The 13,748-nt window shown below is 41.0% G+C and overlaps 1 protein-coding gene across 1 annotated transcript in view; it reads left to right on the forward strand.

Moving 5' to 3' along the window:
• Window positions 1-13,748, forward strand: part of CCDC30 (coiled-coil domain containing 30) — a 380,612-nt gene that overhangs the window by 32,037 nt on the left and 334,827 nt on the right. Inside the window, exon 5 of the mRNA XM_053690989.1 lies at window positions 9,305-9,394. Within this exon, the coding sequence (XP_053546964.1) occupies window positions 9,305-9,394 (90 nt within the window). The remainder of the gene's footprint in view (window positions 1-9,304; window positions 9,395-13,748) is intronic.

The following is a 13,748-nucleotide window of genomic DNA, read 5'->3' on the forward strand; positions in this document are numbered from 1 at the left end:
GACCGATTTTTTTTTTTAACTGATGGCTTCAAAACTGTATGGCGTTGCAAGAATGAGAAGTACAATGAAAAATGCATGGTGCCTTCAGTGAAACATGGTGGTGAGAGCGTCCTTCTGTGGGGCTGCATGAGTGCTGCTAGTGTTGGGGAGCTGCATTTCATTGATGGTATCATGAATTCTCAGATGTACTGCTCTATATTGAAAGAGAAGATGCTACCATCACTCCGTGCCCTTGGTCATTGTGCAGTTTGTGTCAGGGTGCCAGGAATCAGACTGAGACGAGAAGTGCAAAAATAATCACACCTTTATTATTAGCAAAAAATAATAAAAAGTCCACAAGTCAAATAACAAGCCAGGAGAAAAAACCAGAGCTGGTAGTCAGACGAGCCGAGTCAGGAGCCAAAGCAAATAGTCAGACGAGCCGGAATCAGGAACAAGGAAAACAGCAGAGTCAGGAACAAGCCAGGGATCAGGAACCAGGAGGGACGTCAGGCAGCCAGGTGATACACAGGAGCTCTCACAAACAGGTCTGAGACAACGCAAAGGCAAAGCATACTGAACAGAGGCCCTTTAAATAATAAGTGATGACATCACAATTCTGAGACTCCATCCTGTCTCACATGGATGATGCACACCTGTCTGGCCATAAAAGGAAGTGGGGGAAATGAGCAGCATCCCCCACAATGCACCATAGTCAGGAAGAGAGGTGAGTAAAATGGCTGCCAGCAGCACATGGCAAACAAACAGGGAAAAACCCTGACAGTGGGACACTTTGGTCCAAATGTGCAGTGCGAGTCAGCAGGGTTTGCAGGGCTAGTGCAAATTGATCCAAGCGGTGATCCTGTTCATCCATCCTGGAAATGATGGCAGGTGGATTATTAGCACCATCAGGATTCATGGCCTTTGCGTAATGTCAGGGTGCCAGGAATCAGACTGAGACGAGAAGTGCAAAAATATACATATCCATAAAAGGAAGTGCAGGAAATGAGCAGCATCCCCCACAATGCTCCATAGTCAGCAAGAGATGTGAGTAAAATGGCTGCCAGCAGCACATAGCAAACAAAACAGGGAAAAAACCCTGACAGTTTGCCAACATGACAATGATCCAAAACACACAATTAAGGCCACTTTTGCAGTTCTGAAGAAGAACAGGGTGAAAGTGATGCAGTGGCCAAGTATGTCTCCTGATCGGAACCCAATCGAACACCTATGGGGAATTCTGAAGAGACAAGTTGAGCATCACTCTCTATCCAGCATCCAGGCTCTAAAAGAGGTCGTTCTTGAAGAATGGAAAAAGATAGCTGTTGCAATATGTCGCGAACTTGTTAATTTCATGCCTAGAAGACTTGGTGCTGTCCTTACAAATCATGGAGGTCATACAAAATACTAGATGCCCTAGTTTTTGTTGTGGGGTGTATTCATTTGTGCATCACCTACTTTGAGTAAACCTGAAGATTTTGTAATCTAAGTTATATTATTAACCTTACTTTCATGTAATGAGCTAATAAAATTTTCTATAAAACTCATTTTTGTCAAAATTATGGAAATTGTTCTTGTGTTCATTGAGATATTGATTAAAATCTTATTTTTGAAAAGTGGTGTACTTTATTTATGCTGAGCACTGTATGTATCTCTATGTTAAAGCCCTTTGCAGCCTTTTTCCCCCCTAACACCTGTGACCTCATATATTTGAGCCCATATAACTTTTTTATGCAATATTTTTTTAAATAATTTTTATTAGATGATATTATTATGAGTGTATCTGTACTTTTTAATGTGTTTTTGATGTTTTTTGTGACACTTTTTTTTTATTGCGAAACAGAGCTCTGACGTCGCGCTATCTCAATGAGTGTTGACTTTCGTGTTTACTTTTAACTTGTAATACGAGCGAAAAAGCTGACGCATGCAAACAACCACGATAAACCCCTTTTCACTTTTAACTGTTAGAGCTTCACTCGTAATCTAGCCAAAAATGTTTCAGCGCAATTGAAGATAACTCACGTCAGGATATTGCGTCATTGGAGCTGTGGTTTACTCTGTCGCTAAATGAATACATTTTTAAAGATATAAGGTCTCAGGTGTTAGAAAAAAAGGCAGACAAAGGGCTTTAACATAGAGATACACACATATACATGTGTTAAGATAGGTGTGTGTGTATATATATGTGTGTATATATATATATATATATATATATATATATATATGTGTGTGTGTGTGTTTATATGTGTGCACATATGTATTTATATGTGTATATAAGTATTTAGTCATATATACACATAAATACATATGTATACATATATAGACATATATATAAATGCATTGCAGCCCTTTGCAGTTAAGTAGATGAAAACATGTAAAAGCATGATTTTGCAATATTCATATTTAATGAAGTGTTATTCTGCTTATTTACTGTAAATATTTTACATTCCAATGTTCTGCACATAGCATGTATATGTATATTTTAGCAAAAAAATAAATAATCATATATATGTAGAAATATGTATTTATGGAAAAATATAACATATTCTTCAATGTGAATAACATTGGAATGTGAAATATATTTATATTTTCATGTCGGATTAGCGGACTTGAGAATATATACGATCCGGGTTTGTGTGCGAGTAGAGTGTTTTTACACTTTCTTTGCTCCATTGACCTTTATGGGGAAGTACGTTAATTCGTTCTCGATATTCTAACTTCGGCTTTTTGTGCGCATGGGGTTAGTGGGCAAGTGAAAACTTTTTACTTTCAACTTGTAATGCAAAATGCGTGCAAATAGCTTACTTCTAGCGGAGTAAGTGTGCGAGCGGGTGTTTTACATACCGCTCCACTTGTAATCTGGCCCATAGAGGGGGGAATGGAACCAAGTGTAAACCACATCTTATGTCATTTAAGCAATATTTACATGTCATAATACAGCTTATACATGCAAGCTAAAGATAGTTTTATATCAATTCTAATACCTTTGTATACATAGTATCATCAGAAAGAGAGTGCAGTACTGTAATCAAAAGGTAATAGTTGTTTTAAATAAAAAATAGGCGTATTATTTGCATTTGGAACACAGAAAAACAAATCAAAGACCCAAACAGAGAGAGATTGTGACATACTGGCGTGGGAAAAAAATATTTTTTAATCTTTTTATTTAAAAAAAAAAAAAAAAAAATAATGAAAAAAGTCTGGATTTGAGAATGATTCTGGATTTGGGGATTTCTACCTGTATATTACAAAGTGGTTTTACTATGCATAAACACACATTTTATATTATAAGCTAAAGAGGATAGTGTTAACTTGTGCTAATACTTTTCTCCTGTTAAGTGTAGTCAGTCCACGGGTCATCCATTACTTATGGGATTATAACTCCTCCCTAACAGGAAGTGCAAGAGGATCACCCAAGCAGAGCTGCTATATAGCTCCTCCCCTCTACGTCATACCCAGTCATTCTCTTGCACCTAACTAAAGATAGGACGTGTGAGAGGACTGTGGTGTGTTAAACTTAGTTTTTATTTCTTCAATCAAAAGTTTGTTATTTTAAACGGCACCGGAGTGTGTTGTTTGTTCTCAGGCAGCATTAGAAGAAGAAGCTGTCTGAGTTTTTCTATGATCTTAGCGGTCGTAACTAAGATCCACTTGCTGTTCTCGGCCATTCTGAGGAGTGAGGTAACTTCAGAACAGGGGATAGCATGCAGGGCCCACCTGCAAGGAGGTATGTGCAGTAAATTATTTTCTAAGGAATGGAATTGACTGAGAAAATACTGCTATTACCGATGTAATGTAAGTTCAGCCTTAAATGCAGTAGTAGCGACTGGTATCAGGCTGATATGTATGTATGTATACTCTGAGGTATTTCTGGGGAATGGAATTTCACTAAGAAAATACTGTCAATATTAAAGTAATATTTGAGCCTGCACTGCAGTGAAAGCGACTAGCAGCAGGCTTATTAATAACACTTCATAATTTTCAATTTTAAAACGTTTACTGGCATGTTAATCGTTTTTTCTGAGGTACTTGGTGATAAAACTTTATGGGCATGATTTTTACCACATGGCTGTCGTTTTTTTCTGCATAAAACAGTTTACTGAGCTTCCCCACTGTTGTAATATGAGTGGGAGGGGCCTATTTTAGCGCTTTATTGCGCAGTAAAAATTTAGTCACAGTCTTCCTATTTCTTCCTCCATGATCCAGGACGTCTCTACAGAGCCCAGGGGTCTCCAAAACTAGTTTTGAGGGAGGTAATCAGTCACAGCAGACCTGTGACAGTGTGTTTGACTGTGATAAAAACGTTTATTATTTCAACTGTTATCCGTTTTGGGTATTAAGGGGTTAATCATCCTTTTGCTGGTGGGTGCAATCCTCTGCTAACTTTATACATTTTCTGTTAAAATTTGGTTGTTTTAACATCTTTGGTTCATTGTTAATTCAACTGTGTCACATTTTTATTTTTCTTAAAGGCGCAGTAGCGTTTTTTATATAGCTTGTAAATTTATTTAAAAGTTTTTTTTCCAAGCTTGCTAGTGTTATTGCTAGTCTGTTTAAACATGTCTGACACAGATGAATCTGTTTGTTCACTATGTTTAAAGGCCAATGTGGAGCCCAATAGAAATTTGTGCACTCAATGTATAGATGTTACTTTGAATAAAAGTCAAACTTTATATGTTAAAAAAATATCACCAGACAACGAGGGGGAAGTTATGCCGACTAACTCTCCTCACGTGTCAGTACCTTCGCCTCCCGCTCAGGAGGTGCGTGATATTGTGGCGCCAAGTACATCAGGGCGTCCCATACAATTCACTTTGCAAGACATGGCTAATGTTATGACTGAAGTACTATCTAAATTGCCAGAATTAAGAGGTAAACGCGATCACTCTGGGGTAAGAACAGAGTGCGCTGATAATAGTAGAGCCATGTCTGATACTGCGTCACAATTTGCAGAACATGAGGACGGAGAGCTTCATTCTGTGGGTGACGGATCTGATCCAAGTAAACTGGATTCAGAGATTTCAAATTTTAAATTTAAGCTTGAGAACCTCCGTGTATTACTAGGGGAGGTATTAGCGGCTCTGAATGATTGTAACACGGTTGCAATTCCAGAGAAAGTATGTAGGCTGGATAAATATTTTGCGGTACCGGCGTGTACTGACGTTTTTCCTATACCTAAAAGGCTTACAGAAATTGTTAACAAGGAGTGGGATAGACCCGGTGTGCCCTTTTCACCCCCTCCTATATTTAGAAAAATGTTTCCAATGGACGCCACCACACGGGACCTATGGCAGACGGTCCCTAAGGTGGAGGGAGCAGTTTCTACTCTGGCTAAGCGCACCACTATCCCGGTGGAGGATAGCTGTGCTTTTTCAGATCCAATGGATAAAAAGTTTGTTCAGCAAGGTTTTATATTACAACCCCTTGAATGCATCGCGCCTGTCACTGCTGCGGCGGCATTCTGGTTTGAGTCTCTGGAAGAGACCCTTAGCACAGCTCCATTGGATGAGATTATGAACAAGCTTAAAGCCCTTAAGCTAGCTAATTCATTTATTTCTGATGCCGTAGTACACTTAACCAAACTTACGGCTAAGAACTCCGGATTCGCCATTCAAGCGCGCAGAGCGCTGTGGCTTAAATCCTGGTCAGCTGATGTGACTTCTAAATCTAAATTGCTTAATATTCCTTTCAAAGGGCAGACATTATTCGGGCCCGGCTTGAAAGAAATTATCGCTGACATTACTGGAGGTAAGGGCCATGCCCTGCCTCAAGACAGGGCCAAACCAAAGGCTAAACAGTCTAATTTTCGTGCCTTTCGTAACTTCAAGGCAGGAGCAGCATCAACTTCCTCCGCTCCAAGACAGGAAGGAACTGTTGCTCGCTACAGACAGGGCTGGAAACCTAACCAGTCCTGGAACAAGGGCAAGCAGGCCAGAAAACCTGCTGCTGCCCCTAAGACAGCATGAAGTGAGGGCCCCCGATCCGGAAACGGATATAGTTGGGGGCAGACTTTCTCTCTTTGCCCAGGCTTGGGCAAGAGATGTCCAGGATCCCTGGGCGTTGGAAATCATATCTCAGGGATATCTTCTGGACTTCAAAGCTTCTCCTCCACAAGGGAGATTTCATCTTTCAAGGTTATCAGCAAACCGGATAAAGAAAGAGGCGTTTCTACGCTGTGTACAAGACCTCTTACTAATGGGAGTGATCCACCCAGTTCCGCGGTCGGAACACGGGCAAGGATTCTATTCAAATCTGTTTGTGGTTCCCAAAAAAAGAGGGAACCTTCAGACCATTCTTGGACTTAAAGATCCTAAACAAATTCCTAAGAGTTCCATTGTTCAAAATGGAAACTATTCGAACCATCTTACCCATGATCCAAGAGGGTCAGTACATGACCACAGTGGATTTAAAGGATGCCTACCTTCACATACCGATTCACAAGGATCATTACCGGTATCTAAGATTTGCCTTCCTAAACAGGCATTACCAGTTTGTAGCTCTTCCCTTCGGGTTAGCTACGGCTCCAAGAATCTTTACAAAGGTTCTGGGCTCTCTTCTGGTGGTACTAAGACCGCGAGGCATAGCCGTAGCTCCGTACCTAGACGACATTCTGATACAAGTGTCAAGTTTCCAAACTGCCAAGTCTCATACAGAGTTAGTTCTGGCATTTCTAAGGTCACATGGGGGGAAGGTGAACGTAGAAAAGAGTTCTCTATTGCCACTCACAAGAGTTCCCTTTCTAGGGACTCTTATAGATTCTGTAGAAATGAAAATTTACCTGACGGAGGACAGGTTATCAAAACTTCTAAATGCTTGCCGTGTCCTTCATTCCATTCAACACCCGTCAGTGGCTCAGTGCATGGAGGTAATCGGCTTAATGGTAGCGGCAATGGACATAGTACCATTTGCGCGCCTGCATCTCAGACCGCTGCAATTGTGCATGCTAAGTCAGTGGAATGGGGATTACTCAGATTTGTCCCCTCTGCTAAATCTGGATCAAGAGACCAGAGATTCTCTTCTATGGTGGCTTTCTCGGCCACATCTGTCCAAGGGGATGCCCTTCCGCAGGCCAGATTGGACGATTGTAACAACAGACGCCAGCCTTCTAGGTTGGGGCGCAGTCTGGAATTCCCTGAAGGCTCAGGGATCATGGACTCAGGAGGAGAGACTCCTTCCAATAAACATTCTGGAATTAAGAGCAATTTTCAATGCTCTTGTGGCTTGGCCTCAGTTAGCAACTCTGAGGTTCATCAGGTTTCAGTCGGACAAGATCACGACTGTGGCTTACATCAACCATCAAGGAGGAACAAGGAGTTCCCTAGCGATGATGGAAGTCTCAAAGATAATTCGCTGGGCAGAGTCTCACTCTTGCCACCTGTCAGCGATCCACATCCCAGGCGTGGAGAACTGGGAGGCGGATTTTCTAAGTCGCCAGACCTTTCATCCGGGGGAGTGGGAACTTCATCCGGAGGTGTTTGCCCAACTGCTTCATCATTGGGGCAAACCAGATCTGGATCTCATGGCGTCTCGCCAGAACGCCAAGCTTCCTTGTTACGGTTCCAGGTCCAGGGACCCGGGAGCGGTGCTGATAGATGCTCTGACAGCACCTTGGGTCTTCAACATGGCTTATGTGTTTCCACCTTTCCCGATGCTTCCTCGATTGATTGCCAGGATCAAACAGGAGAGAGCATCGGTGATTCTAATAGCGCCTGCGTGGCCACGCAGGACCTGGTATGCAGATCTAGTGGACATGTCGTCCTGTCCACCATGGTCTCTGCCTCTGAGACAGGACCTTCTGATTCAGGGTCCTTTCAAACATCCAAATCTAATTTCTCTGAGGCTGACTGCATGGAGATTGAACGCTTGATTCTATCAAAGCGTGGATTCTCGGAGTCAGTGATTGATACCTTAATACAGGCTAGGAAACCTGTTACCAGGAAAATTTACCATAAAATATGGCGTAAATACTTATATTGGTGCGAATCCAAGAGTTACTCATGGAGTAAGGTTAGGATTCCTAGGATATTGTCTTTTCTGCAAGAGGGTTTAGAAAAGGGTTTATCTGCTAGTTCGTTAAAGGGACAGATTTCAGCTCTGTCTATCCTTTTACACAAACGTCTGGCAGAAGTTCCAGACGTTCAGGCTTTTTGTCAGGCTTTGGCTAGGATTAAGCCTGTGTTTAAGACTGTTGCTCCGCCGTGGAGCTTAAACTTAGTTCTTAACGTTCTGCAAGGTGTTCCGTTTGAACCCCTTCATTCCATCGATATCAAGCTGTTATCTTGGAAAGTTCTGTTTTTAATGGCTATTTCCTCGGCTCGAAGAGTCTCTGAGTTATCGGCCTTACATTGTGATTCTCCTTATCTGATTTTTCATTCAGACAAGGTAGTTCTGCGTTCTAAACCTGGGTTCTTACCTAAGGTAGTCACTAACAAGAATATCAATCAAGAGATTGTTGTTCCATCATTGTGCCCTAACCCTTCTTCAAAGAAGGAACGACTTTTGCACAATCTGGACGTCGTCCGTGCCCTGAAATTTTATTTGCAGGCAACTAAAGATTTTCGTCAAACTTCTTCCCTGTTTGTCGTTTATTCTGGACAGAGGAGAGGTCAAAAAGCTTCGGCTACCTCTCTCTCTTTTTGGCTTCGTAGCATAATACGTTTAGCCTATGAGACTGCTGGACAGCAGCCTCCTGAAAGGATTACAGCTCATTCTACTAGAGCTGTGGCTTCCACTTGGGCCTTTAAGAATGAGGCCTCTGTTGAACAGATTTGCAAGGCTGCAACTTGGTCTTCACTTCACACTTTTTCAAAATTTTACAAATTTGACACTTTTGCTTCTTCGGAGGCTGTTTTTGGGAGAAAGGTTCTACAGGCAGTGGTTCCTTCCGTGTAAAGATCCTGCCTGTCCCTCCCGTCATCCGTGTACTTTTACCTTTGGTATTGGTATCCCATAAGTAATGGATGACCCGTGGACTGACTACACTTAACAGGAGAAAATATAATTTATGCTTACCTGATAAATTCATTTCTCCTGTAGTGTAGTCAGTCCACGGCCCGCCCTGTTTTTACGGCAGGTCTAAATTTTAATTAAACTCCAGTCACCACTGCACCCTATAGTTTCTCCTTTCTCGTATGGTTTCGGTCGAATGACTGGATATGACGTAGAGGGGAGGAGCTATATAGCAGCTCTGCTTGGGTGATCCTCTTGCACTTCCTGTTAGGGAGGAGTTATAATCCCATAAGTAATGGATGACCCGTGGACTGACTACACTACAGGAGAAATGAATTTATCAGGTAAGCATAAATTATATTTTTATTACCTCTAGGATGAGTTGGAACAAATTCATCAGACATTAGAAGAAGAACTTTATCAGCAACATGAATCTATGAAACGAACCAAAGAAACTTTAAATAAGGTAAATTGGAGCAGTTCCCTCTACAAATGAATGAATAAGTTGTGTAATTATATCATGTGCCTGTTGCTGAAATTGCACTTGACCACCTATAGTATTTCTGCATTGTAGTGGCAAAATAAAAGCAAAAAGGATGAAAGTATAAACTGTCTTTGTAACTATATTCCTCATCTATACGCTGCATGAATGTAACAAGCATTGGCATTTTATACTGTACTTCTAATAAAATTCATTATCAATATGCTTATTTGTACAACATCCATGATCTCATTGTTAAAAGGATTAGAAAGTCAAAATTAAACTTGCATGATTCTGATAGAGCATGTTATTTTAAGACACTTTTAAATTCACTTCTATTTTCAAATGTGCTTTGTTCTTTTGGTATCCCTTGTTGAAAAAGAATACTCGCATATCATACACCAGTGGGAGCTGCTGCTGATTGGTGTCTGCACACATTTATCTCTTGTGATTGGCTGACTAGATGTGTTCATCTAGCTGCCAGTAGTGCAATGCTGTTCCTACAGCAAAGGATAACAGGAGAACGAAGCAAATTTGAAAATGGAAGTAAATTTGAAAGTTGTTTAAAATTGTATGTTCTATCCAAATCATGAAAGGAAATTTTGGGGTTTCCTGTCCATTTAATTATAGTACAAAACTGAATAGCTCTAATTAATTTGACCCTGCAAGTCTGTGTGTTGAACCCCTGGTGTTTAGGCAGACTCTGATGGTGAACTAATTAGCAGCATCTGTCACACAGTTAGTGCACTAAATGTCCCTATAATATTTGTTTTTGTGCAACAGCTTTTAAACTAGGTGCTTAGTTCTCTATGATGTGGTACAGTTTTATATAAGCAATCGTGCACTACATTGTAAAGATCTGCTAATAAATATTTTATAAGCATTTTTAGATTGTAACTTTGCTTTGTTTTGCTGTCTCAGAGCAGTCCAGGGCTATAACCATTGAAAAAGCCTCTTTAGCATGGATTATCTTATTTCCTCTGCTGTTGCACTATACTAAGTACTCTAACTCTGTAAACTGTAAAGGGACATTTTCACTCAAAACTTTACTGTCATTCATATGAAAGAGCAACAATTACTCATATTAAATTTATATTTTAATATGAAAATTTGTTAACGGTACATTGTACTCAGCAAGCACCTGTAATAGTTCATTGTATTTCAAGCAGCTGCAGAAATAAACTTTTAAATGTCTGCTGCTGTCTCTTGTCTATATAAATTTTTTTTTTTTTTTTTTGGTTTTAAAATTTTTATTGATATACAACAGTCTCAGTTACAAAGATAACATAAAGAATGTTTGTGGAGCACACAGGCTCCCAAAGCGTATACAAACAGAAAATTGAAACAGTTTCAACAGTTCAGATTGGAGTATATTCATGAAATGGAAGATGAGCTGTACATAGCTCTTAGCGTAAGAGGTGGGTTAGTTGGGGTGGGGAGGGAGAGGGAAGGGGGAGGAAGGGTGGTAGTAGCGTTAGAGGTAAAGAGAAAGTCTTTGATAAAGGATAAACGGCAAAGGTCATCTAATTCGTGTTTGCCCTAGTATTTGGGGACCAAGAAGTGGTGTAATAGGATTGCCAATCTGCCCACACCAGTTCAAACAGGTCTGAATTATTTAGGGAGTAAAAGATAGGTTTCTCCATGTTGTAGATATATGCCATATAATTTAAGATGCATGACCATTTTGGAGGTATCTTGGATTTCCATGCCTTGGCTATAGTCGCTTTAGTAGCTGTTAACAAATAAATAGACAGGTATGCTTGGTGTTTAGGTAGTTTAAAAGTACCTATGTGAAGAAGGGCATTGGAAGGAGTCGCGGGAAGTGCTATGCCTAGTTTCGCTAATGTACGGAAGCAGGAATTCCATAAGGGTCTCAACCTGGGGCAGTCCCACCATATGTGTAGAGAATCCCCTTTTTTACCACAATTACGCCAACATAGAGGAGATGCAGTGTTAAACATTTTGTTAAGTCTAGCAGGGGTGAGGTACCAATGTGTTAAGAGTTTGTAATAGGTTTCAAAGAGAGTAACACAATGTAGTGCTTTTTTGGTGAGGGAGATTACGTATTGCCATGTCTGTGGCGGTATGGTCATGTTCAGGGACGACTCCCATTTGAGTAAGTGAGGGAGTTTATTCTCAGAGTCTGAGTTTCCTATTAAGGTGTAGTGTATTGAAAGGGGTCTATGTAGTTTACTACCTTGTTGCCAGGTCATTTCCCAGAGTGTTCGGGGCCGGTGTAGTTCAGGTTGAAAGCCCCAACTGAGAAGAAAGCTCTTTAGTCTTGTATATTCAAATGTCATATGTCTGGGTAACGTAAAGTCAGCCTTTATGTCTGAGAGTGTAATGAAGCGCGGAGTTGGTGAACTAACCCAGAGATCAGCTACTGTCTGAATTCCTACTCGTGTCCAGCCGTGAGGGTGAGAGTCGGGTAGGCCTCGAAGGAGACCCGTCATGGGAGTGATAGGTGAAGGGTGCGGGGCGATATGTGGGTAGTGTCTCAGCTTATCCCACATGGCGAGACATTCTCGTATTATGGTGTTGCTAATATCTGTGGTTCGTCGTAAATGGGTAGGGATCCAAATCAAGTCAGGTAGATATATGTGGCTCGGAAGTGAAGCTTGTTCTATGGTTTTCCATTTACTAGGAGATTCCTTCGCACCCCATTGCGAAATATGGGTGAGCATGGCTCCTTCATAATACCTTGTTATTGAAGGGGAGGCTATTCCTCCTCTACTAAGGGGGCTTTGGAGAATTTTATGCGCCACTCTAGGGGGTTTATGCTGCCATATATATTTTGTGAACTCGCTCTGAAATTGATGTAGAAGATACCCCGGAATACGGAAAGGAAGGCACCTAAATAGATAAGTAATTTTGGGTAGGAATGACATTTTGAGGGCCGTTAGTCTACCTATCCATGATATGTAGGTATAATCCCATTTGTCTTTTAGAGTGCGCAGTTCAGCTAGAAGAGGTAGGTAATTGTCTTTAATCATCTGGGGGATATTGTTTGATATCTTGACCCCTAAGTGTGAGATGAAGTTGTTGGTGCAGTGTACCTTATATTGAGTTATAAGGGTGTCAGCTGTATCCTGGGGGAAGCCCCAGGTGAAAATTTCTGTTTTATCTAAGTTTAATTTGTAAAGGGACATGTAACCAAAGGATTCTAAGATTTCCTTCAGTCTCGGGAATGAAGATAGAGGGTCTGAAGAGAATATTGTTATGTCATCAGCAAAGAGCGCTATTTTATGAATAGTGCCATGCAGACGAACGCCATCTATTTTCTTATCTTGTCTAATTTGCTCTGCTAGCGGTTCGATCGCAAGGGCAAAAAGGAGAGGTGAGAGTGGACACCCCTGTCTGGTGCCATTGGATATTGAAAAGGGGGGCGAGACAAAGCCCAGTCCTCTGACAACTGCCGAGGGGGTAGAGTAAAGAGCCTGTATCGCCTTAATAATTTGGTCTGGGAAGCCGAAGGTTTTGAGGACTTCCCATAGGTAAGACCATCGAACGCGGTCAAAAGCCTTCTCTGCATCTAACGAGATTACAGAGAATGGTCTATTAAGTCTGGTGGATTCAGTACAAATGTTTAGCAGACGCCTAGTATTATCAGGCCCTTCGCGATGAGGAATGAATCCTACTTGGTCTAGATTTATAAGTTGCGGGAGTAATTTGGAAATGCGAGTAGCAAATAATTTGGCATAAATTTTTACATCTAAATTAATTAGGGAAATTGGCCTGTAATTGGAACAAAGAGATGGATCTTTTTGTGGTTTAGGGATAGTTATCACCGTGGCTTCCAGGAATTCCCTACTAAAACGTCCCTGCTCTCTAGCGTGGTTAAAGAATCTTAGGAGTAGTGGGGTTAGTTCATTTGTATATGTTTTGTAGAAAGCTGCAGAGTAGCCATCTGGTCCTGGGGTTTTGAAAGGCTTTAAGTGTGTTATTACATGTTTGATTTCGCTGAGAGTAAAGGGGGATGAGAGTGTCTCTTGATCGTCAGATGACAATGAGGGGAGGTTTAGGCTGCTCAGAAAGGAGCAAATATTGTCGGTAGGGACTAGTGTGTGTCCTGCATTTTTTTCTAAATTGTATAGGTTTGAGTAGAATTTTTCGAAACATGCAACAATGTCTGAAGGTTTACGGTAAATCTGGTTCCCAGATTGAATCTGGTGGATTCTTGAAGTGTTCGCTCTGTTTTTAAGCTTGTTAGCTAGTAGTGTGTCTGCTTTGTTACTCTTGTGGTAGGTAATCTGTTTCAATTTAAATAAATTTGCTTGGGTACGCTTTAGTTCCAGCTGATTGATGTGGTTTTTGACCTTTATAATTTGGGCTATGGTAC

Source organism: Bombina bombina, chromosome 8 (assembly GCF_027579735.1).
Source record: "Bombina bombina isolate aBomBom1 chromosome 8, aBomBom1.pri, whole genome shotgun sequence".
Lineage (NCBI taxonomy): Eukaryota > Metazoa > Chordata > Amphibia > Anura > Bombinatoridae > Bombina > Bombina bombina.